The sequence below is a fragment of the Phalangium opilio genome, unplaced genomic scaffold, assembly GCF_054372755.1.
Source record: "Phalangium opilio isolate 3A_F unplaced genomic scaffold, DU_Popi_V2 ptg000013l_1, whole genome shotgun sequence".
Classification (NCBI taxonomy): Eukaryota; Metazoa; Arthropoda; class Arachnida; order Opiliones; family Phalangiidae; genus Phalangium; species Phalangium opilio.
The window spans coordinates 10,246,653-10,273,264 of record NW_028324148.1 but is presented as its reverse complement, the minus strand read 5'-3'; the positions used below and the strand labels follow the sequence as shown (position 1 = coordinate 10,273,264).

Below are 26,612 nucleotides of genomic sequence, written 5' to 3'. Positions count from 1 at the left end.
ATATATTTCATATGTTTATGTTTCATGATTTTTTACGATCATTGAGTATTAAAGAATAAAAAACAAAATTAACGACAAGACACCAGTTTTATCTTTGTTGAACTAGCATTGCAACATATTTTAATGACATAAGTTAAAATACTTGTCCATAAGTAGTTCAGCATCAAAGCGTCTTCAGTCCACGTTTTCATCAGAGTCTTCGCTGTCTTCTTGCATATTAATGTTAAGAGGTTCAATTGTGGTTTCGATGATGGGATCTTTTCCCAATACTCATACATTATATTCTCGACGTGAACTTTATGAAATAATAGAGCGTCACAAGTACAGAACCCTGAAGTACGAAATTGACGAGGTTGCTAAAAGTAGAGGTCACACGGTAGTGAGGATTCCACCGTACCATTGCCAGTTTAACCCGATTGAACTAATACGGGCACAAGTGAAGAACGAAGTTGCGAAGCAGAATTCTGGTTTCAAACTCACGACGGTCAAAGATGCAACATTGAGGACCATTGAACGTGTGACACCAGAGAATTGGCGTAAGGCAATAGAGCACGTCGAGAATATAATGCATGAGTATTGGGAAACAGATCCCATCATCCCCACAATTGAACCTCTTAAAATTAATATGCAAGAAGACAGCGAAGACTGTGATGAAAACGTGGACTGAAGACGCTTTGATGCTGAACTACTTTTGGACAAGTACTTTAACTTATGGCATTAAAATATATTGGAATGCTAGTTCAACAAAGATAAAACTGGTGTCTTGTCGTTAATTTTGTTTTTTATTCTTTAATACTCGATGATCGTAAAAAATCATGAAACATAAACATATTAAATATATATAGCAAAATTTATTGCTTCTATTGCCATTAAGCCTATCTGTTTATAGCAGACTATATTACAGACGACTATTGACAAAACAAAACAAGTTGATAAAGTACTATGGGGTCGATGGTGGCGACACCAATTTGGACAAATTTCTCAGGGCTCTTCTTTCGTTTGACAGACTATAGTGCTCATATCCGAAAGTTAATTTCTTGTATCATCTTTAATATTATAGATAGAAATATGGTTTCAATTGATATATTCTATGCTTCTTCGATTAAAAAAAAAGAAAATCTTCAAGTCTCTATGCAAAGTTGTCACAGGTCCAGAAATTTAATAGGGGACCAGAAAGGTCAGGGAAATCTCAGAATTTAAAAGAAGTCGAGGAATTTGATATTAGTGGGAAGAATGTCTTGGTTTACAAAAATTGAAACGTTTAACGTTACAGCGTCGTACGCTATAACCAGAAACTTTAGGCCCAAAATCATTCGTGAAAAAAATCTAACGAAATTCATAATCTGAATCACAGAATAAAACTTACGTTATCTGAATGCATGATTGAAGCCAACTCATTTTTTCTGTTGAAATTTTAAGTCATAATATTAGAAAATGCACATTTTAAAAGAGTATGTTTTATACGTGTATGAAATAACGTAAAAAGAACAGAAAATATATTGTTTAAATAAATATGCCTGATGGAAAACATTGAAGCGACAAGAGAAATTTTTCTGAAGTCGCAATACCAATTCTATGATTACCTAGAATAAAAAATGTTCTGATGCTCTGATTGCCTCGAAAACCTAACTATTGTACGTCATAAAGTACAACACTGTTGTTCGAAAACAGAAGTTAACTCGCCATAGAGTGTAAAGTAGCCAAAAGCATGGAGATGCCATTACTCAATTGAAGATTCCCGTGCCTCACTTTATTATTTCTATTGCCCTAACTAACGAAAGTTAAGTAAAAATTAGCATAATGTTACCTTGTATTTAGGCATATTGTTGTAGCAGGAGGATCAGCTTTAATTTCAATTAAAAACTCAACAGATACTACGGTATCGTAATGGAAATAATCCACTACAGATTGCAGAACTTGATAACAACAGGTAATCGAAATTAAACATATCAAAGAATAGTGTGTTAACTTGATTTTACTGTACATGGTTCTAAGTTGAGTTCTGAAATTGTTGTGTTGTGATGCAGTTATCTGTTGAACCTTATTAATATAGTCAGAAGATATAAATGAAAGAAGCTACGTTAATTATATTTCAATACATTGATTTCATTGTATATGGAAAATGCATTTTTAATTACTTTTTAATTACTAACCAGAGTTTGTAAAAGTTTTCTCTCATAACTAACTTTTTAAAAACTGTATAAAACCAATCGAGAAGTCATCTGCCAACAAAGTGACGACTTGCGTGTGAATATAAACCATGGATATGTATAAATACTAACGTATTATGGATTCTCAACTAGGCCAAAAAGTCGGCCACCAAATATACGTTACACAGCGAGACTGTTGTAAATCGAGGCGGTTAGATGAAGTGGGGAAAGGGAACTATAACTCTCAGGAGGATCCTGAGTGGTGAGTTTGAAATTTTGGGTATGTAGATGTGACACCTGGTGGACAGAGGCAATAGGTATAAACACCTAGAATTAATATTATAAGGTGCCCAGCGGCCCTATAATTCCTATAAAATTCTATATTTTCTAACCTGCTCTATATTATCCTATAATTTTATGAAAGGTCCTATAATATCCTATATTTTTGACTTAGGCGTAGTTTTAATATAGTTTAGAATCAAATTTATCAAAATTTAGCTCTTTTATCGAGATCGCATTTGAGTTCCTCGCTAAGTAAAATCCAACATGTTATTTTTTTTTAAATTTTTCTACATAGTTTAAGCCATGAGCATTTTTAGTTCTATATTTTCCTATAAAAATACATTTTTTCTCCTATAAAATCCTATAGTTCTGCAAAAAAAATTCCTGTTTTTCCTATAAGGAATTTAAATTTTGGCTGGGCTCCCTGTAATATGGTTTTAAAGTTGACCAGACACGCAAAACCTCAACCTACAACAAGGGAACAAGCCTTCGTTAAAAATTCGGGTATTACCACAATGGCAAGTGTCATACTTATTATTATGATGTTACATATGCCTGAGATTGAGATAAGCAACCAATACTAGTGCACGTTGGGGTTTTGAGAAGAAATCAATGAATATTATTTTAGTGACTAGTCACTAGCCTATTGACTTGTTTTGTTATTTACGTTCTTATTTGAAAAAATATATTTCTTCGTATTTTGAAGTCTTTAAAAAGACTTGCAACAAATTCGCCTAAAACTAGTATCAAAGACGCAGATACCCATCGTATTCCCTCTTTCAAGTCGGTACTTCTACATTGATGACGATAATAGGAAAACATTCTGAATAGTTTCGCAACGCAACAACATCAAAATTCCAAGAAGATAAAGTCGTTACACAGGAGGATGTCAATCAAATCGCCGCCTTTTATTTAAAGCGGTATATAAATAGGCCCGGAGCCTTCACGGACTTGTAGACGAGCGTGTTATTTTCTTTGGATAAAGCAGCCTTTCTAACCTCGGAGTTCACATCATATTCAGGTATTTATTGTCTGTTTCTTTAAATTTGAGCAAGTTCATTTGATAAAATAGTGAAAGATTAGGGGTATAAATAAGCTATGTTATATATCACAGTAGTGAAAGTTGGGTTTATCAAATCACGAGTCGAGCTGAGCCAGTCTTTTAAAAGCTCGGCTCGGCTCGGCTCGAAACCAATCGAGCCGAGCTGGGTCGGTTAACAAATATGTGTTTAAGAGAAATTGCTACTAGGACTTGAGAACGACTCGAAATTCTATCCCTCGATATAAAGTGATGAAATCGGTATAGTCCCACGGTTAGAGTCTAGAGAAAGCAAATTTTCCCACCCTTAATTTCATGTAAAAATACAAAGAAACGCTATTGGTGGAGAGAAAAATCAGAAAATAGAATAAAAAGAAATCACTATTTCATGAACAATCTTAATCAAGTGCGGTTGACTATTTTACTCCCAAGACATTAAAGAGGTGTACCTCTATGATATACATAGATGTAGGAGGAGCTTGCATTGCATCTTTTATTGACGTCCAAATTGATAACGCGTCACGAGCTCACTAGAGTATCCGTGCACATGAAAAACAATTTTCACACCTCTATGGTTTGTGTTTTGTGACATTAACTATGAAACCTGCTTTTGTGACTAGACAGACTAATTATCAATAGATACGTTTAAACTTATTGGTAGGTTATTCTACAGGGCCGGTAGGCCCTTGTAGATATGACTTGATACTCTTTTGTAACGTTAAAGCAAAATTCACATGCTTTTACCATTTTTCCTATGGAGATTAACATGGGGTTTTTCGTGATATTTAGCCACCTCTAACTGAAAAACTAGAGCGAAGTTACTTTTCGGAATACTCTTAATTTAACAATTATGTATTCAAGGTGTGCTATCGGCTAGTTTAATTTAAATCAATTAACTCTAAGTATGTTAATTTTAGTTAATTCTGAAAGTACGTCAAAATTACTTTTGAGTCAGACTATCTAGCAGTAGACGCTGACAGATTACTTTACTATTTCATCCGAGCTTGAGCACCTTTATATGTATTTTCTAATTAACTGTAGCACCCTTAATAAGAAATAGGTCGTTATCAGGTCGAATTTTCGTCTAGAAAAGTAATTCAGGTAAATAATTACAGTTAACAGAGGTTTTTATATCATTTAAAGTAAGTTTTTGAACGTTCTTTACGGCCAAGGCTTAAGTTGTATTTTAGTTTGTCTATGTAATATAGTATTTATATAGTCTTTCCCCTTTCAAGATAAAAAAAGCTCATTTCCAGCTCTGTATTCCAAAAATACGCAGTCTGCTTCGTTTCCTGCTACAAACAAATATATGAGGACTGAGGTATACAGGGTTTTATTATTTGTTAATCTCACCAAAATGCTACTAATTGTGAAGGTGTGTGATATATTTCCTTAAACTAAACCAATGTAGAGGAATTTCCATGTTTACATCAGCACAGATTCTCTCAACGTAACCACGTTGGAAACGGAGAGTTACGTATGAGGTATACTGGGTTTCATTATTTGTTAATGGTTTAGAAATCAACGGTAGTGTTTTCACCCTGTGAAGAATTCAACTTCAAAATATTACAGGAAAGATCACAAAATGTTCAATGTGTTTTCCTACGGCAGTTAAAAGAGTGGTGTATAGGTTACTGGTTAGCGCAGTTCACTCAACATTCTCATTTGAGGACAGGTATACGCGGTTTCATTATTTGTTAATCTCACTAAAATGCTACTAATTGTGAAGGTGTGTGATATAATTCCTTAAAACTAAACCAATGTAGAGGACCAGATTATTCGTTAAAACAATTTTGGTCCTATTGAATCAGTTATACTGTGATGTTACGTTATCATTTTATAAACTATTTGTTACCAACAGTGGATTGTTTAATTCATAAGTAACAGTGGTGCTGGTTAATCCAGGAGGACAGTGTCGTTATATAATTTAATTAGTCAAATAATTTTCATGTTTACATCACAGATTCTCTCAACGTAACCACGTTAGAAACGGAGGGTTACGTTGTTTGCTATTTCCACAGTCCACGTTGCCGTTTGTTTATTGGTTTAAATTGCTATGAATTGTATAGGTATTTGATTTAATTACTGGTATTCAAGCTAAACTATAGAATAACATCATTCATTAACATATTGTATAGATAATCTTTACCACAAACCTAGCACAGGATATGATAAAAATTTAACGCAATGTGTTGGAAATAATAAAAAACTCCTCTAAACATTAGAGTTAAGGTGAATTATTTATTAAAAGTCATTTTATAAGCTTAATGAGCACTGACGACAAGTTAATTTCAACGTAATTAAGTGTAATTAACGTGAAATTAAACCCCGAATGTACATTTTTTTTGGATGAAAACTCAGATAACTCTTAAATGATGTCCTTGATTAAGATTGTATCTAACCAAGCCGTTGGTAAAGCCCCATGTTTTCTCTTTCACACTTAAGCTAATTTAAATTATCTCGAAAGCACCTTAATAGGCGCGAAATTCAAAACTTAGCGTAAAATGAGAATCGAAAACTCCACTAAAAATTGCAATTAAGGTGAAGTATACATTTAAACTCATTTTATAGCCTAAATGTACACTGCCAAAACACAATCCTACGTTAATTTTAACTCAATTAAATATAATTAACGTGAAATTAAACCAAAATATACATTTTTGGATAAAATCTCAAATAACTTTTAAATAAACTGTTTAAACTACCCAAAAGTTTAGGGTACCATAATGATGAATATATGGCAAAAATATTAAACTGCACTAAACATTGCAAATAGGGTAAAAAATTCAAATAAATTTTAAGCTTAATCCACTCTCACGAACCATGCTCAAATTAAGATTAAAACATCACAAGTTTTTCGTACAGCCACAGTAGTTTCCTATTTCACTTTCAAATTAATCTAAATGATCATTAAAATACATCAAAAGCGCATACATTAAAATTTTAGGGTAATTGCAATTTAAGTTAATATTTTATTGAAACTTTTATTATAAAATAAATCCACACAAGATAAACAAGATAAGCCGTTAAATTAAACTCAATCAAGTATAATTAACCTAAGAAAAACATTAACATGTACAAAAATGGGCCAAGCCTCGCTTCGTGCCCTCTCCGCCCTAAAAAGTTCTGAGATCCCATGTAGAGCCAAGTCTGCCTTTTGTTCTCATTCAATCGCCAATTGAACAATTATGTTATAAATTAAGTCCTTTTCCTAATTAATAACCAATCTTCTTTGACTCTATCATTATTATACATCTTTGTTCGTATCAAAAAGATCGTGACTTGGCAATCGCAAGTAAGTAATATTAAAAGGAAGTCGAAGGGATATTCACTAAATCGTTTATGGTCGAGGGGATATGTACAAGTTTATAAGATGAGTCATGCACAACCCTATGTACAAATTATATGGTGAGTTATGCATAACCCTATTTACAAGTTTATAAGGCGAGTTATGCATAACCTTATGTACACCTGCGCTTGCCAAGTCACGATATTTTTGATACGAACAAAGATGTATAATAATGATAGAGTCAAAGAATATTGGTTATTAATTAGGAAAAGTACTTAATTTATAACATAATTGTTCAATTGGCGATTGAATGAGACCAAAAGGCAGACTTGGCTCTACATGGGATTTCAGAACTTTTACGGCGGAGAGGGCACGAAGCGAGGCTTGGCCCATTTTTGTACATGGTAATGTTTTTCTTAGGATCTCACTTCTTTTTGTAGACCCTCTCGTTATACTTCGGTAGTTATATTAAAACAAGACCCTCTCGTGGTACTTCGTTTGCCAATATAATCGCTAACGTTTGTCCATATTTACGCTGAATTACCCCTTTCGACCCGCAGAGAATATGCAATAAAGATTGTACGCGATATCCTAATAAAAGAATGTAGCATCAGTTACGACACATTTCTATTAAACTACTACTCCTATTAGCTTTAATATATATTTAACTTTCGGTTAACTTTGGACCATTACGTCCTTTCATCAAGAACACACACTATTTCTGTTGAAAAGACGGCAGCGCCATCTAGTTTTAAAATAAAGATCTAAAGAACAATTTTATAAAAAATTCGGGATGTTTTAATTTTTCTGTGCTTTATAAAATAAATGAAAACTAAATCCTGAATTTTAAGTTTCTATCTCCTCTAGAAGTACCTTAGAATTTTGATGATCGGTGAGTGAGTGAGTGAGTGACAAAATAAGGTAAATTTCACCTGCGATATTTCGAAAAGCATATAGGGTAGGAACTTGAAATTTGGAAACAATAGCTAGGATTGACAGTCCTCGCGGCAAGCAAAATTTCAGACTTTCACCTATACCCATCACGAAGTTACAGTGGGCTTAAAAGTGCCACGAGTTGCTTCGAGAAAAGGATGTCAGTGCTCGACTTGGCTGGGAGCACGGCAGTGCTCCCAGAATGTGAAAGATTCGTGTTTTGGGTAAATTCATGGATACCTTATAATTAAACTAACAAATCTTTCACCCAGCCTCCATTTTCCTGTTTAATTCTTACGATTAATTAAATTGTCATTTAAAAGCTTTTTTCCCCATTTTGAAAAGAGAGCCATTGAAAAGGCGTGATATTTAAAAGTTTTGGGGCAAAGTAGTGATTGTTCTGCAAGAGTCAAACAGTCACTCCTCTAAAGTTTGCAGAATTTCTTGTTCAAACTCGTATAATAAACTGAAATAACACTAGTAAAAGAAGATAAGCCGTTAATTTCAACTTAATGATCATATTTAATTAAAATTAATCGAAAACAACAGGTTTTTTTTGGGTAACTATAGATAACCCTTAACTGAAATAACAAAATAAGATTAAACTACGCCAGTTGTTCTTTCAGCCTAAATGTTTTCCTATTTAACACTAAAATTAATTACATTATCACTATAATGCATTAATAGGCTCCAAACACAAAATTTTAGGGTAAGGAATGTGTCAAAATGAAACTTTTCCATTTAAATTTTAATATATCATTAGCATAGTTCGCCAAATCACCAGCAACAATTTAATCTGGCAACATTCAATGTAATAATGTTGCCAATAAAACAAGGGCGTCTAGCCCATAACTAAGCCATATCACTAGCCATCTCTCGCTATCCCTAATTCAATAAATTTTCTTCTACTGAAATACCACCTAGCATACCAGTCAAGTGGGGGGAGCAACAGAAAATTTTAAAGCACAGTCTTACGATAAGTCTTGGAATTTGGGCCTCAAATTACAACCTCTAATCGAATCCGTTTGGTACACATCAACGTCAACGTAAATGTTCAATGTGATTACCATTGTGGTGCAGGCACTCTTCATCTGTCCATGTCTTTCAATTACTTTACTAGCAACGAACTCATGACGCAGGAAGTCCAAGTAAATGCCTTCAGAGATTTTCTTATCAAGAAAAAGGGTCCGATAATTTGGTTTCCAAGAATGCCCTCCCAAAAATGCACGTTATGAAGGTTTAAGGTACCATCCTTAAATAGCCTCGTCAGAGAACAGTACCTTTCTAAAAATAATGGATCGGCTTCAATTAGTTCACGCAAAGGTTTTGCCGTTTTGGGTAATCCTCGTAAACATCATGTTCAATTTTCCCTGGTTTGAATACACTGGCATTTTGCTAAAAGACGAGACTAACTAATTAAATTCGGTCCTAACTGCTACGTAACGACGATTAGTTTTCACTACGGCCTTTTTTCTCGGTTCCTCAGACAACTCGGACCTTCTGCTTCAAAGTCATTCCCAAAGAAACCTTTATGTTTTCTTTATTTTGTTCATAGTTTAAGGTTAGGGGGCCGACCTTTATTACAATGGTTTCTTTTTTCGGTATTTGTGCCTTTTTAACAGGCGTATTGTTAAAATTGTAACACTACAGAAATTGTATTTCAAATGGGACCGGCAATACCGCAACGCTGAGCCGAAAAACTGGATGGTAATTGTTTGGACCTATAGGGTCAGGACATTGGAGGACCAAACATACCGTGGTGTCACGTGTCGAATGTTAAAGCGACCTTCACCACTATACATACTATGACCTGCTGCTCAAGCTGACAATCTTTGAAAACTCAACTTTGAGGAACTTCCGGTCTTTTTAGATATAAAGGGGCTTTCAGTGTCGCTAAGTAGTAGAATTACAGTAGTTGGTCTCGTTTCCTAGCAAAATGCCAACTTATTCTAACCAGGAAAAATTGATTAGCAAGTTTATTTTGGGTGAAGGTCGCGGTAACATTCAACCATAGAGAATTTTACACATGTGTAAAATTCTCTCTGGTTCAACTAAAGGTAGTGCTTTATGCCGAACGGTCTCCACACCGACATTTGGGTGCGAGGACTTTCGTCATTTCGATAGTGCAAGATCGTGAACGTAGAAGAGACTGTATAGTCTGTAATGAGGATACAGACTTTGACATCGTAGAAAGTTTTGAAGCCAATCTCATGCTTGTAGTAGAGCGGTGGAACAAGAAGTTGCACTAAGCCATTCTACTGTTCGTGCCAGTTTACAAGGGCATTACTACAGGCATAATCATATCCCCCTACATCAAGCCTTAACGGACGAGAAGTACCTAAGACGGCAATACCATTAGTCTTGCCATGCGTCATGAGTTTAGTGGTTGCAAATGTAATGCAAGACACGGACAGTCATCTGGAAGAGTGCCTCAACCACAATGGTAGACACTTCGAATATTTACGTTGAGTTGTTTACTAAACAGTTTAGAGGTTGCAATTTGAGGCCCAGGTTCTAAGACTAATCGTAGGACTGTGCTTTAAAATATTTTGTTGCATTCACGCATATTCTCCTGTATTCTTTGTGTATCTTGCCACTCGTTGTCACTTAAATACAATAAAACATGAATTCTAAACATTTATTTACACCCTGTATAATTTAGCACGACATCACCCGTTGGCAGTATTGGGGGTTGTACATAAAGGAAGCTGTTGGTCTGATCTCGACAACACTGTATATGTATACAGTGTACGAAACAAATATTTTTCTTCCATATTTCAAATACCGTCGTTTTTAAACTTTTCATAAATAAAGTACAACACAATATGCTTATATAGACATCGTCTTCAAGCTCTTCTACTCATGATGCATTTCCTCAAAAATTCTCATTGATATATGTTTAGAGTGTACACAACAAATAAAAAAATTTATTCTACATTTCAAATACTGTCATTTTTGAACTAACTTCATATATAAAGTACAACATTATATGCTTTTCGAAAACTATGTTATTGGATATGAGTTCATATAATTAACTATACTTAAGTACTTCTTTAAGCTATTAGAAATAGATCAACCCCAAATGTATGTCGGTAGAAAAAACATGAAATTATTCAAATTTTAATTACATTAAGACTGAAGGGACAGATATTATAAAAAAACGTCTTGGTTTGGACCAAGGCCGAAAAAACAAACGATATGTCTGAGGTTTATCAGTTGACTGAAGTTTCAGATATTGCAATTTCTTTTTAAATTACTTTTATTCCTTTAATCCTTAATCAATATTTAATTCAATCAACTTATTTTTACTGTTAATCGATCTATTCCCTCTAAATTAATTTCAAAAATTACATATCTACGCTTTTTCAAGAATAATTCCATTTTCCGAAAACATTTTATCATGAAATTAATTATTTTGAAGGGATTTCGTGTCGATGATTACTAAGTTGGAAGCACAGTTTTAATTCTTGTTGCCTTGACAAATTTTCAAGTTTGCACCAAAAAAGTTTAAATCTGTTGTAAGTTGCTGGGAAGACTGATGTCAAGAAATTATGATAAAGAATTTATTTTGCTCAAACTAATTTATAAACTTATGTTGTCTACTTAAGACAAAGCAACAGCCTCGGTCCTGTCTTGTTTCTTTTAGTAGGTAGCTCTCCTTTTATGCACTGGAAAAATATGATATCGGTGTAAATATAACCAAAGGAAAGGGTAAAGTTTACATAAAAAGAAATACTTCTCAGTTCCGATGACTTGTTATTTCCTGAGGAAATAAAATGGTTGAACACATCATACCTTACCAGAACTGCCATGGACCGATCGTACACAAATTACATAAGGAGAAACTAAAACACTGGGGCGATGCCGCCATTGGGGTCTTCTCCCTCTCGCTTAGAAGCACCGCTAGAGGCAGTGCGAGTTGACTTTCCTCCCGCCTGTAGTGAACTTTGGCACCGTCTGACGATGGCCCTTGGTGCAAGGAAGAATACCCCAATGGTCTCCTCGCCCCTGTGTGTTTTCGGAAATGGTCTCTACGCCTGATAAAATCATTCCGCGTAATACGTAACCGGTGTACAACTGTAACGCCAACAATGTAGTAAGGGGTGATGACGTTCCAAATCTAGATTGAGTTATGGCCAAGAAGCTTTGAAGTTCGGAGAGGGAAACTGCAGTGCAACCTTTCCTTCATAGTCGCGACAAAAAAATGTAACATTTCGATATTCGAAGTTAAATGTATAAATTCGCGTCCCCAATATATGCATCCACTATCAAATATTTACATTTTCCTTTCGAGTTATATCAAAGATCGCTTGCTCTTTTTAGACACTTCGTATAATATTTCAAATATTCAATATTCGTCACCCAACACGTACTCCCTTCAAAATAATTAATTTCATGATAAAATGTTTTCGGAAAATGGAATTATTCTTGAAAAAGCGTAGATATGTAATTTTTGAAATTAATTTAGAGGGAATAGATCGATTAACAGTAAAAATAAGTTGATTGAATTAAATATTGATTAAGGATTAAAGGAATAAAAGTAATTTAAAAAGAAATTGCAATATCTGAAACTTCAGTCAACTGATAAACCTCAGACATATCGTTTGTTTTTTCGGCCTTGGTCCAAACCAAGACGTTTTTTTATAATCAATTTATGCACTGATTTATTATTTTGTTCGAGATATTTCAAGCGCTTCTGCAGTTGCTCAAGCTGCAGAAGAAATAAAGCGAGGCCGGGAGTGTGGCGCACTCCTCTATGCCAAGCTTCTGGGCGGCAAAGTTTGAGGGAATAAGACACATGTCGGCGATCCTACCCTATAGGTGCCGACTGCCCCGTGTCCGCCGGAGGTGACTTGACCCCCACACTCCGTCCGTCACCTCCCAAGTAAACCTCATTTCTTCCCCTGCTTACACACGTACTGATACCTGAATAATCACATCTTTGCCGAGGTCCACTGACCCACTCGCATTGAAACCCTCCAAAAAAAAAAAAAAGAAATAAAGCGAGATTCGCACTGTGCACTAAGGAAGGCTTTCATTACACTGTGGTATTTTATATTTACAGAAACAAATCAAGTTGAAGATGAAATCTGTATTTGTAGCACTGTTAGTTATTTTGGCGTTTTCAACCTTGGGTATGTTTAAGTTACACACTCTTTGCTCAAGCTTATTTGTGTAGTCTAAATGCTAAGTTAAAAGTGCAAAATTTGCAAACAGATTATGTTAAATGCAACTTATTTGTTTACAAACTATAGTAGTGGATGTAACAGAAGCTGGGTTCGGATGTCCAAGAGATAAATCCTGCCATAATCACTGCCGTTCTATCGGTAAAGCCTGGGGATACTGCGAAGGCTTCCTCGATTTGAGGTGTGTTTGTTCCAACAAAAGCAGGGGTTAATTGAAATAACACCCTTTTTTACTGGGAAAGTAAATTTCTTTTCGCTTATGTTTTTTACCTTTAAATAACGATGGTTCCATTAAAACTAAATCATTTTTTAATTGTTACTTAAATATTTGACGGAGATTTGGCAGCTCATCATTTATGTATCATTAATAATCATAACTAACATAATAAATACAATTTGTGCCAATTTTTATGATGCCAATTAATGCTAATGTTTGAAAATAATTTCGGTGTTGATACTGTAATTCAATCCGGCCACTGCTAAAAAAACTTCCAAACTTAGTGACGCTCTTCTATAATGGGAAGAAACTGATAAAGCAAAGCAAATACTGTTTAAACGAAAGCTAGCAATTTCCGGGAATTTTCTTCGACGCTTAGAAAGCGATACCAAGTAGATAAACCACGAAAACTATTGATTACAATCCAACTAATAACTTCACAATTTTATTTGCGATGGATTGCTAAAGTTTCCATTGAACTGTATATTATTAAAACAAAGAAAAAAATATAGTTTTCTCATGGATTTTCTCATGGAAAAAAACTAGAAAGTTTTCAAATCCAAATCTTGTCAGACAAGAATAATCACGTAAACCAATCAAAGTTCCCTTTAGCTTTAAATAGAAGCAGACGAACTTTCACGAGCTTTTAGGCATACATGTGCTCGAGTTTGGTAAGTCTTGGACAAAGACCAAAACGGCTTGTGTGCAACGAGAATATACCCTTTTCAAAGGTCGGGGGTGAAATAGTCTGGTGTTTGACCAACCTAGTTTTCTTAAGAGCAACAAAGACGTTACTAACGTTTTTGTGACTACAAACAAAAGGACTTTAGTGGACTGCTGACGTTGACACCGTATCTAACATCTTTGGATCAAAATACTGGATACCCCGACTAAACCCAATATAAAGCGGAAAATATGAAAATGGGTCAATTAAGCAAAAGTACCAAGGAATCTACTTATATTTTTCACGGTGATTTATTTATTTTTTATCTTTAATTGTTTTACATTTTGTAAATTAATACTGGTAGCTCATCCACTATCAAAAACAAATGTTGACCCAAATCCTCGTCCTGTGACATTTCGTGGCAATCTTCTCCGACAACGCAATTCCACATACGTCCAAACTTTTGTCTAAAGGTCTCCTCGATGCAGTCACGTATAGATTTTTCATTGTTACGGTGAATGACGTAGGCTTTAATCGAAATACTGACAGCTTCATTCTTTATTCTGTTTGACATGAACATGTCGACGTCTTTAATCTCGTATTTAACAGTAGCGATATCTTGATTGAAAAATGCAAACTAAATCAATTTGTAAATAGAACAAAATATACCCAAGTGTTACACTTACACTTTCCAGGTGCACTCATAATTAGTGTAATTTAAACTTAAATTATTAAACCATTAAAACTAAAGTTTCTCGTTTTTTTAATATTTTTCTTCTCACGACGTTTGAAACCGAAGAAGTAAATTCGAAAATATTTGAAACTGATTTTTTGGAAAAGTGTAGCTCGAGTGACGTCAGTGATTGACTTTTCTCAGATCGAAGTATAATTTTGGTCGCCTTATTGGTTTTGATAAGCTTGTCTGTAATTCGCATTTAATTTTCAAATTCTACTCCCACGATAATAATTTAAAGAGTTCGAACTTCCCATGTCTTTTACCTTCTAAATCCTAATCAAGGGTATCATTCACCATGTTTGATAAATACCCCTTAATTCCGAATTAAACCTATCAGCTCAAGGCTTCATGTCTGGCCACTATATTGTGTAACTCAACTTTAAATATGTTTAAGGGACTTCAAATAGGGTAATAATTATTTGAAGTACGTCACAGGCACCACGTGATGCAAAGATCCAAAGATTCCGTATGGAGTGGGACTGATACCTAGTCCTTGGTTTTTTGCAGCGCAAATTCCCTAAAGTATTAGTTATCGAATTAAAACCACGCCGCTCCTCGGCCACGTGCTTCTGACGTATTTCAAATCATTTTAACCCACCCGCCTTTGCCTACGTTGGAGTCGCATCAATAACACAGAATTAATATTAAACCTATATTGAATGACACAACTAGTTGGAATGTTTTCATTTTATTAAAATACTAAAAAAACTACAGCATTTTAATGTAATTTTTATCGTGTAAAGGTACAAATCACAACGAAGTTAAATCGTTAATGACATTTATAAGAAGTGCTATATCCGTTAAGTCTCGAGAAAGTATCACGGAATATTTTGCTGTTGTAACATCTTTTACCTTTGAGCAGTTCGTGGCATTTAGAGATATCACTTTTGTAACTAAATATAGTGACCAAAATTTAGTTCCTGATTCGTAGAGGTTTGTGAAATATTTCATTTGCGACAATCTATGATTTAAAATTTCATTTACTTGCAAAAAGTTATTCTTGACAGTTCTATTTGGTCCAGCGAAGATAAAACTTGTAGGGCTTTTATTCCTTCTTGGGCAGCGAATTTTGAGCATTTATCGTACTCGCCAAAGCATCTTGGGGTTCCAGAAACACTAGATTCAACTGCATTCAAAGCTTCAATTTTGAACAACGTGATTGTAAATTTATTGGTATTTGTTAAAAAATTTATTTATTTTTCTTACCGTGTGCTAGCAACATCATTGTAAAAACTACGCAGATACGTTTGGACTGCATGATTTTCTAATTACAGTCAACCCGGGTTATTGCAAATTATCTATGAATTGCTTTAGCAAATAGCACGCAATGAAAATTTAACCGTTCAAACATTGTCCATCACGAACCTTTTTTATTCTTTTGTTGATGTTATACTTTTTTTCCATGAAGTAATTTCATTGGATGTAGCAGGATCCTTGCATTAAGAACGAATTACATTGCAGGTAGGTATCCATAAATATTACACCATGGTGACAAGATTCCAAGTAGCCAATAGAAAGCGGCGTCAATAGGGTAGAGTATCTATAAACCGAGTAGCGTCAAAGTTGAATTTTTTTATTTGAGAAAAGAAATGGCAACGCATTATATTTCCATTTATTAGTGATAGGTGTCGCTATTTTATGGAATCGGTTTGTGTCCGCATGCTTCATTTTGTTAATAGAACCAGGGTAAAGAAACTAAGAGCGTTACCTGTCGCCTATAAGCGGACGCATTATGTTTTTCTCATTCCTTATCCCTTTGACGTAAAGTTTAGACTATTGGCGCTACTTGGTCTATAGATACTCTACAATAGGTTTGTCCAAATGTTTTTTATTTCGTTTCCTTTATCAGTTTCATAGAGTTGACCTTATTTTATTCTTTGTGAAATGAAGTGCTTTTTTGATTTGTTTTTTTCACAGAATTTTTCTTCATTTTCTTGACATGAAATTGAAGAGCCTATCTGCAAAAAAATCCCAATTATCGCTTTCAATAAATTTAAATAGGAAATTTCAAACATTGTGTCTAGTAACCTTTTAGCGCAGTAATTTTTGCAAGTCCAAGTGATATGTATTTACATTCACATTTTTAATCTAATCCGAAAGTTGGTACTACAAGTTTGCACTGAGTCGTCCGCTGGTGTGGCGGTAGTGGAAGTTTTCGTTATCAATGAGAAACGATATCGGGTAAATAATTTTTGAAATTGACAATAATCTAGTGTTCCTGGTCAGGGCTGTTTCTGTGTAGGCTTAGCGCGAAATTACCACTAAGAAGGCTAATCGTGGAAATCATAATTTATTTACTGAAATTGATATTTACAAGGGTTAATCATAAACCATTCTATAAGAGAAGTATCTGTGTAAAACAAACAATAGATAGTTTTCACACATGGAGGATTCATACCATTTACACCAGGAGGCCGGGCTATCTGGCGGACAAAAACCCGTCTGCTTTTGTCCTCCAGATAGCCGGGCTTCCTGGTGTAAATGGTATGAATCCTCCATGTGTGAAAACTATCTATAATCGCGAAAATTTTCAAATTCAAAAAACAAAATCTATATAAACGTTTCTAGCGACATCTATGTCTTTAAACAGGAGTAACAATAGATAATACTTTCATCAACATCGGTTTACCTCATGTTTAAATTAAATATACATGATTGAGAGGTATTTCTTTTCAGGGTAAAATTAATCATTAATGAACATTGAATTTCAATGTACTGAACGATGTTCGTGTAAGGAGATAGATGGCAGTTTAGTCGGTAAAAGTATTTTCATTGATTAAAAGATTTTAAGAAAATCGAATATAACATTATATACTAATTTTAGTATTTTCACGAAAATTAATGATAAAATGCGATAAGTTATTATCATATTATTTTTCATTGGAGGCTACATATATATCATAATTATTTTTCAAGGAGACAAATCAGTGAATGGATAAAAAAAACGTACCTATCATTGCCTATAGACCTAGTGCTTTAAATTTCAACATATTGCAAAATTTAGATATAAAAGAAATATACTTTTTGAAATTAATTAGGATTTTTTGGAGTAAACAAAACCTAAGTTAAAAATACATCCATGTTTTTTTCACTTTTAAAAATTGAAAAAAGTAATGTCCTCCCCGGCGGGGAATCGAACCCCGGTCGCCCGCGTGACAGGCGGGAATACTCACCACTATACTACCGAGGACTTGTTATATTCGCTGTTAACTACGTATATAAGTAAAAAGGCTTTTAATAATCAATGCATTCCCGACTGATTATGTTCCTCGATTCATTGTTGTTACGGGTAGAGATAGAGATCACAGTAGGTTATCATTGATTCTCTTTCCCGTGAATCCGCCACCAGGAGGCACCTCCCAACTAGAAATATTACCAAAATAATCTCGACTTATACATAAGGAGACTATAATAGGCTTATGCTGTTATCGTAATCCGATAGTTTAGAATTATAATGTATGAATAATGTTTTGAAGTTAGGCTGCAATTGAATGAATGTAACAACGTAGTGTATTCTGAAAAATATATGTTAAAACTGATGCACCATGAGAACTTGTGGCATTTAATCATACTTTATAAATGGAAGAAAGATCGGAAATACTTGTTTTCAATCATTGTTTCAATGAAGTCGGCATTGGTAAAAGTGTAGTAGGGTAAAGAATGAGAAGGAGGGAGGGAGCGTAGTGTTAGCGCAAAGGCCTTCATTCCAAGCAATGGGGAGAATTTTGAATAGCATCCGAGGGCCTCGACTAAAATGACCCCCTGCAAAGGGTCATCCAAAGATCAGAGAAATCGGGGAGAGATTGTAGGAGAAATATTCGGCTACGAAGTAAAAACTGCCTTTCTAACTCTAGCATTTGTGCATTGAAACATGAGATACGAACCACGCAACGTCGTCTGACTCTCTGTATGTAACGCCAAAGAAATGTAGTTTCCTTACCCCCTCTCTCAGCTTAAATTCAGTGCAATGTTGTCTGGCTCTCTGTGAATCAAGTTGGTCAAGTACTGATTCAAACTGAACTGCTGCAATCTTTTGACCCATCAATGGCCTGGAAACACTGGGGGGATGCGAAACCCCTTTTTGATAAACAGAGAATAAGGAGGACGTAAACACTGCCTCTGAGCTAGGAGAATGTATACATCCGCCTTGCTCTGAGCCAACAAAAAATATTTACAGTCCCTGGCGGTATATTAAGGTAAAATTCGTGTTGCCCAGGAATATACCACACTTGCATCACGTGTAAGAAGATTATATTGGTCAGAAACAGAGAATCATTTGAACTACTTCGTAGCCGAGTTGAAACTTAAATTCGTAGTTCAAAAACTACCGCTAGCGCTAGTTGAGAGCCATTTTTGGGTGTGGATATTGTGGGAAACGGAACTTATTCAGTGGTACGCGCTCAGGTTGAGGCGCTAGAGGTTCGAAATGGCAGGTATGCGGTGTGTAGATTGTTTTTCACCTGCCGCTAGACATTTTTTTGGGGAAACTTTAGATTCGACAGGGGAGAAGTGGGAACTAATCCCTCATTTTTATAACGTGGTTTTATAACTATTTTAAGATGGCGTGAGAACCACTCGCTTTGTTTTAAAATTTTACACTATACTTATGAATTTATAATGTTTCTCTTGGAATAAAGATACCCGATATCTTGATTAATTCGCGTCCAATCTTCGCACACCTTGACATTTAAAGTTTTTGCAGACGATTATTTTTGACTTAAAAACAGTTGAACCAAAAGGAATTATTTTAAAATAGTTGAGCGTTTGAGGCATTAGGGACGTTAGAGTATTATTGATTGGTTCTTGCTCACTTACCAATTTTGTAGTGCATGCCGGGTAGGACTTTCCGGAATACTCGCAATTTAAACTAAATATAAATTGTTATATATGAAAGTTATAACTAACAAATATTCCTGGCTCTCAAACCCTTAGTGACGGTTTAGATAAAAGAATGGTGAATGTTTTCATTAATTTTCTAACCTATTTAGTGGGAAAGACAATTAATTCCAAAAACAAGTGTCTAACAACTTGATATATATTGCAATTTTTTAACCATATATAATAATAAAAAATACATATAGATTGTTTATTTGCGGAATTCTACAGATTGTTGTAAAAACTTTAGCTTCCATTTTTCAAAATGTCTGCTTTTGGTTTTTGAAAAAACGTTATTATAAGCATCTAGTACTGAAGATTAATTTCCTTAATCAGCATCGTAAGTCAATGAGTTTTGTATACACAGTCAGTGAGTGAATTTCCCAAATATTGTTGATCTGGGTTCTAATTCCCGCAGTGTTCTTAATCGCCCTTATTTGTATACTTCTTGGCAATTTATTCCTATTCCATACTTTGAACCTTTCTTCTCATTATGCTTTCGAAGTCTAAATTTTAGAACCAAGGCTAATGAATATTAACCTTATTAACCTTATAACCTTAAGATCTAAATTTTAAATCCAAAAACCGAAAGTTGTTGTTTTGGTTTCCATATAGCAACGCGTCAATGTTATCTTCTAAGTATAGGCTCGAAAAGTAGGCTGTGTCGTATATTTAGTTATAAATTGTAAACGGCAGTAAAAGGAGAGCATGGATGCTACATTCCTGAACTCAACCAACCGTAAAGCGAGCGGTGGTGTCTCAGTGTGCTTCTTGGAATATCACCCCTATGCTATAAAATTCCTAAAGGGAAAGTTGCGTCAATCTCGACTATACACACAAGGATTTGATACTTTTAAATTCTTCAAAATGTGAAAATTCAGCCTGATAAGTCACCCTTTTGAGTTAAATGGAAAACATTTCGAAAACGCAAAGTTACATAACTAATGACGTCATAACATTGTCGTGCACATGCTGGTGGAAATGATCTGTAGCACGTGACTGGCGTTAGTTTCATAGAGTGAGCCTCTTGAAGCCAAATGTTCACACCTTAATAGTGTCGTTTTCCATACGATGTCGATCGCCAAAGATTAGTTGAACTGAACCCAAATGAAATGCGTTATGTCGAAGTTTTATTTTTGTAATCGTTTCAATTTATATTCTGCTATCCCTTTAAGACAGAGAAGACTGACACAGGACCCACGTAGGCGTCTCAGACACCAACGGAGTTGACCTAAACTTAGAAAACAGCAAATGTAAATCTCTTCTTGGATGGTTATTTTGGCCTGGCAATCTCAACCTTGGTGTACTGTTTTGACCTGGAAGTTTTACTACCTTTGTTTTCTTAGTAAAGAATGCACTGCAGTCCGTATTTGTCGGAGTATTGTGATTTCTCATATGTCTACAATACTTGCCAGAATAAGTAAAGAATGAGTAGAAAACTAAACTATGGCAATGCTTAACCAGAAATAGTTGTCTTACGATATTTTAGAGAGACAATCTAGTTCCAGCCTATGTCTGTTATCATCTAATTTGAAATTAGTAGCAAAGTTAGCCACGTTTAACCCAAATCTTCATTGCAAAATCAAGTTTTATTGTGTTTACCAAAATATTCATTACAATTTGACAAATCACTAACAAACTTTGCTTCGATTACCAAAATATTCATTAAAATTTGAGAAATGGCTAAAAAACTTCTCCACTTTAAAAAAAAAAAATTATTATTACAATTGGCGAATTCGCACCGTGTATTGCTCTCTATATAAGATATTTCGGAGCTACAAAGCCCTCAGGAAATCGGAATGGGCGGTCCAATTCCGAGAACTGGCCAGCTTCCCTAGTACTAAGACTTCATACTTTGTAGAAGAAGCGTAAGTATTGAAACATTTAGCCACCCGCCGACCATTTCCCGTCCAACCCCCATAAAGGATCCAGCCGAATGTTCAGTGAGTAGAAACGTTTCAAGTTTCTAAGCCATAGCGTGTTTGTTCTCTTATGTTTACTAGCATAAGTCTACCAGATAAGTGTGACGCTTACCAAAACTTTGTGATACTACTGCCTTATTGAGAAATAGTTCTATAACGATGCGAGATTTGGGGCCATTGCTTTATAATTTGTAGTTTGTCTCCCCATTTCGTTTGAACTAACTACTAAGCCTTTGACAGTGCCTCAACAGATATTGCTTCAACAGTATCTATGAGGTTTTACCTATGTCAACTCCACTAGCCAGCTAGCTCTACGAAATTTGCAAAACCTACTTTTAAGATATTAGCAGGCTTTGAGTAGTACTTGATTTTGAGATATTTTATTTCACATTGAATGAGTCTTATAATAAGTGCTAAAGAAGTGTATAAGTTTCAATGCACAACTAGTATCTATTTTCCTGTAGTACAAATAATGTTATGGGTCCTGTACTTGTTGACCATTTTCCAAGATGGACAAAAACATTACATCTTTTGTAAAGTTCTTTAACTACCAACGTTCCAGCAAAACTAGAAGCAGAAAGTGTTTTAAAGTACGTTTATTCTCGCTTGGCTATTAAGCATGGTGAATACTGGCTCACAAACGTTCAACCGTTCTTCCATGGAAAGTAACAAGAGCAAAAAAACCATTTCGCAATACTACGTGTGATTTCCAGTGTGAAAAGGTTGTAAAACTTATTACATCAAGGCTATAATAATACATAAAATCATGAATATGAAAGCCTGTCAGTTTGGATCTTTGCTACGTGACTAAAAGCATTTGGATGAAATTTGGCACTCAGGTAGGATACATTTTTTAGTACATTGCTTTTGGCATTCTTACGTTATCATTTAAACTTCTTATTTTTAATTTATAAGGTTCTTGCGCTAAAATGTCGAACAAACAGAGTTAATTTCTAAACTTTAACTTATATAAAACTTTTTTAACCCTGTAGTTCCTTTAGTGCAATTACGTATCATAATGTCATTGTTTCTTTGACTGCGGTTCTATTCGTTTCGCTTTCGCTACTTGTTTTTCGTGTGTCCGGGGTACTCTCTAACAGATAAATTATCAGTGCATAACACGGTTTGGATAATACATAACTAAACGGAGTACAAAATCGAATAGTTGACGGCCATAAATGTTTATTAGAGTAGCTCCAGGCCAGTGTCCTGGGTGGGTTGTCTTTGTAGAAAGATATCGCCCATTCGGACTGTTTAGGTCATAAATAGTTGTAAATCTCTTTTCTATGGAATCACAGGGTCAGGGCACGGGACATGAATAAGACTATATTGTTTAGACATGCCTTATTGGACAACATCGCAACATCTAACTATAAAACAATGATCATCGACACTGATTTTGTGTAGCATTCGTAAACATTAGCCTTAATCTATAATAATCGGTACTATTGTATGCCAGGAGTTTCTAAGTCGAAAGTAAACGAATGTAGAGTTAAACAAGTTGGGAAACCAAAATAAACCTCTCCGAATCGAGACACAATTAAGAGGTTTTCTTAAATAATTAAATAAATATATTTGATATAATTTTTTTATGGTCATTAATTTACCTTAATTCTAGTTAAATCGTTTTAAGAAGCTTTATTCCTAAAATCATTCTAAACATAGCTATTGTTGACGTTTTAATTCAAGCGTATGCCTCTTTTACAATTTTCGGGAATTCAGGGTATACTAGGCGATTGATTCACAATAAATGATAAGAAAAACCGCAATTGCGTAAACCTTTGGGAGGCATGACGTTTTTAATAACCCTAGCCAATCACCGCGTACTTCTTAACCCTAACGATTAGAAGCCAAAAATTGCTTTCTACGAACACGTTTGCTCCGATTTACCAACAGCGAACGCGGTGACAGACACACAAATACGTCCAGTGTAATACCTCTCCATGAAGTTATCGTCACTCGGAGAGTTAAATATTTGTGGGTTGAGCATGTGTGATATCATAAGTTTATAAAACATGATCCCTAAGTATGACACTAACCATAGGGCTTAATGTCAACATGGACACCAGGCAACGACTATAGCTTTCACCAGCTAGTTACGTAAAATTAAAGTATATTGCCAGTCTTCTGCATAGATAGTTAGATAACATAACTGGTTTTCACTGTAACATATTTTCATCGTTTTGACCTAAATTTTGTATATAAAAGTAACGATGGAAGACTCACGATCGTCACGCCGAGCGCAGCGTTGAGTCCATCTCACCGGAAGCAACCTTGGTTAACCTTCCCAGGATTTTTCCACTCCCTTCTGAGCTTCGATTGGTTATTACGCCCGTCGAGAATGCGGATTTCTTCCAGACACTAAATTAAATATTAACATGTTTTCCATTCAATATGAAGACAAGCTTAGAAACCCTGCGGGCCAAATAGGGTCTTATGTATGCCAGCCTTTATACGCCGTACCAATGGAGTATAGACAACATTCGCCGCGAACTTGTGTATTCGTTCTGTTTATTAAATACTTTTAAAATATTGTGGAAGATTTAGTTCGATCTTAGATACAACTAGGTTAGAAATAAACAAGAAACATAACGATTACGTAATATTATGTCTACTTGTGTTAGTTTTAACAGCGTTAAGGACTCTCATATAATGCAGTTGTGCACTTGTCCCCATAAAGAAATAAAAATATACTTGATGTTCCTATTTCGAGTCGAATATATTCTATAACACTCTTCCCTAAGGGCCAAGGCTTATAAGTTTGATTAGAACGGATGACCCTTTAAATCAAAAGCAAGAAACTTAATGTAAATGCTAATTTAATTTAGGGATTTCGCGCCTTTGCTAGAAAAGCACCAATCACAGATGAGAGGAAAGGTGGGGTGTGGAGGGCGTCGATTAGTACTGCTTTGTCCATGTTTTCACAACAGTGCAGTCGAGTCACTATTAATAAATATGGACAACGTAGATAGACAATTGTAGATGGCACAATGATTTCTCAAATTTCATTGACTCCCAGAATAGGGAAAGCAAAATATTTGCTGAACAGTAGAGCAAACGGTTTTCGTGATATGTTGCAAATATGCGAATAGACGTAGGCGCGAACACGCGAGACCGAGCTCAATGTGGATAAAGCTTAACCTTTTTTCTCTATTTAACCTGGCAGTAGAGGATGTATGTACAGGATTATCCAAGAAATTAGGGGCGCATAAAACTAGTGTAAACAATATAACTGTACCAATTCTTCCTTTCCTAATACGGATCTCATATTTTTTTCTAAATCAGTTCTGCACGAAACATTTTTAGTGTGTCAGATGAACTCAAGAAACAGACCCACAAACACGAAACAGACACACAGCTTAGTTCATAACTAAAATTGGTTTTTGTAGCATAGAATAATCGATATAAACTCTTCAAGCATTATTCAAATGCCGATGTAACCGCTAACTAGCTACACCAACCAGTGTTGCGTTGGTTTTAAAAGGGACAGGTAAGCATGAAGAGTTTCCAATCCACGTTAATACTAAGCACAAAATAGTCTTTACAAAATATCCATATGAAATGTTTCCATGATGTACTTTTCAGAAGCTTACTTCAAATTATATAAACCGATGTTTAATTAGATGTTAATTTGAAAGCCACTATGTTACGGGTTTAGAATAGGAAGTTCTTAACAGGCTTAATGGCTAAGGGTTCGCGAACCCAGCCTTGAGGATCTCAACTTAACCCCTTCTAATACCTTCCCTTGTGTTTCTGACATGAACCATGCAATTTGGTTCAATTAGGTAAAGATTCGTGATTGTGCATAATTAAGCAACAAACAAACCACTGCCGTAAATATATAAGATTTTTTCGTTTTCGAGCCTGGATTTTCATTAAAATAGCTCCAAGTTAAAATTAAATTTTTCTTTTTTTATATAATTGCGGGTCTGTTATCGCTTTGGGGTGCATATCTATATAATTATTTATTAAGTTTAATTTTCCCATTTTCCATAATTTAACAGGGTGCGGTTTTAAAAAACCCTCTAATGTAATTGTTTGATCTTTTAACCCAAAACCAGTGATGCGTAAAATTAACCTTAAGTATCTCACGAAGAACCCCAAACGAAAAGGTAAATCCTTGTAACTCTTTTAGACAATAACGGTGTTTTTAAGGAAATATCGTTAAGATTGTGGCGTGTTGTAAGATAACTCAAATTCAACCAATTAAATTGAAATTCCTGAAAAAAAATCTTATTTCACCTAAGGGTTTTAATAAATTTTATAGGTATGTGTAAAGAGCTTTCATTAATGTAAAATAATCTGACGTTTTTGTCTCATTATAAAATGAATAAAAATTTTCTTTTCGAGAAAGCTTTTTGCAAAATATTGCGGCTAGATGAAAGAAAAACAAAAACTTTTGAAAATGCGCACGAATTCAGTTAAATAGCAAACGTAAGTTATCCGAAATGAAGATTAATTAATATTTTTCTTGGTTCACTGTTTGTGAAAGAGAAGAGACCAACACTTACAGTTTGATCTGAAATCGCAGTACTGACGTACTGACGAGGAAAGAAATCCGAATTCTAAACTGCAGATCTGTGAATAAAAATTCAATATTTTTGCACTACTTGGGCCTTATATTTTTACGGGTTTGATTACTATTGTTAATTTTGAATTATCTGCAATTACCCAGTATCCAATTAGATGACAATTGATAATTTTTGGAACAATTAAAAACGCGAAATATTGATTGTTTTTAATTTTATACCGAGTTTAATTGATGTGCAGTTTAGAATAACTCTTTCTTCCTTCGTCAGTACTGATATTTTCAGTCTTAACTGTTTTTTGTTGTTTGTTGTTTTAGTCGTTTTAGTATAATAAAAATTTTATTCAAATTGCAATAGTGGTAAGGATAATGGAACCTACGAAACCTCAATTCTTAGCATACGCAACCTAAACCTGCATTCAACTTAATTCCAGAAACATAAGAGTTAGCCAGTTTTCGCGATTTTTTTGTGGAATTTTAAAAATCGCTTACTAACCCGTTACTTCTTCAGGTTACTGCAACCATTTATTGTTACTCTTTCAATTCTACATTTTCTCAGATAAAAAAGGTTATGTGATTTTTACACAGAAAAATTGTAAGCCTTTTTTAGTTGATTGATAGCACTGTTGGTTATCGTTATCGTGTTACGTTTCAAGTCATTTTAAAGTAGCGGCTTCGTATCTTTAATTGATGTGGGGGCTTCGGCGCCGATTTACATTTTAATCATTCACACGGAACCAGAAAACTCCGACAAATATACCTACATTATATTTACTGTCACTATCTTCTAG

At 34.7% G+C, this 26,612-nt stretch overlaps 1 protein-coding gene, 3 long non-coding RNA genes and 1 other non-coding gene across 12 annotated transcripts; 2 read left to right on the top strand and 3 right to left on the bottom strand.

Annotated features, from left to right (window-relative positions):
- The first annotated feature begins 4,437 nt into the window (after window positions 1–4,437).
- LOC149708973 (uncharacterized) lies at window positions 4,438–10,637 on the top strand. 8 transcript variants are annotated; one of them, XR_016381245.1, is made up of 4 exons: window positions 4,438–4,572; window positions 4,707–4,792; window positions 4,883–4,955; window positions 5,044–5,697. It is a non-coding gene; the product is annotated as an uncharacterized LOC149708973 (long non-coding RNA). The 8 variants fall into 8 exon arrangements; XR_016381244.1 differs by having other exon boundaries at window positions 4,847–4,955; XR_016381250.1 differs by having other exon boundaries at window positions 4,440–4,572; window positions 4,728–4,792.
- A 2,450-nt stretch (window positions 10,638–13,087) lies between these two features.
- On the top strand, window positions 13,088–14,510 carry LOC149708972 (uncharacterized). The gene is made up of 2 exons (XR_016381251.1): window positions 13,088–14,036; window positions 14,125–14,510. It is a non-coding gene; the product is annotated as an uncharacterized LOC149708972 (long non-coding RNA).
- Window positions 14,052–14,581, bottom strand: LOC149708971 (uncharacterized). The gene is made up of 2 exons (XR_016381242.1): window positions 14,447–14,581; window positions 14,052–14,378 (listed from the first exon to the last, which is right to left on the bottom strand). It is a non-coding gene; the product is annotated as an uncharacterized LOC149708971 (long non-coding RNA).
- LOC149708970 (uncharacterized) lies at window positions 14,052–16,818 on the bottom strand. The gene is made up of 5 exons (XM_089864411.1): window positions 16,525–16,818; window positions 16,205–16,454; window positions 15,703–16,036; window positions 15,481–15,634; window positions 14,052–15,389 (listed from the first exon to the last, which is right to left on the bottom strand). The coding sequence occupies exons 3-5, from the start codon at window positions 15,752–15,754 to the stop codon at window positions 15,266–15,268; spliced, it is 330 nt and encodes a 109-aa protein (XP_089720537.1). The 5' UTR covers window positions 15,755–16,036; window positions 16,205–16,454; window positions 16,525–16,818; the 3' UTR covers window positions 14,052–15,265.
- Window positions 16,819–17,614: 796 nt separating this feature from the next.
- Window positions 17,615–17,686, bottom strand: TRNAD-GUC (transfer RNA aspartic acid (anticodon GUC)). Its single transcript has one exon. It is a non-coding gene; the product is annotated as a tRNA-Asp (tRNA).
- Between the last annotated feature and the right edge of the window lie 8,926 nt (window positions 17,687–26,612).

Excerpts from the sequence above, each read along its gene's own strand:
- LOC149708970 (XM_089864411.1), bottom strand. The coding sequence starts at position 15,754 with ATGCAGTCCAAACGTATCTGCGTAGTTTTTACAATGATGTTGCTAGCA. Across the intron at positions 15,635-15,702 it reads AATGATGTTGCTAGCACACG|CTTTGAATGCAGTTGAATCT; the intron begins GTAAGAAAAATA and ends TCAAAATTGAAG. Across the intron at positions 15,390-15,480 it reads TCAAGAATAACTTTTTGCAA|TTACAAAAGTGATATCTCTA; the intron begins GTAAATGAAATT and ends CACTATATTTAG.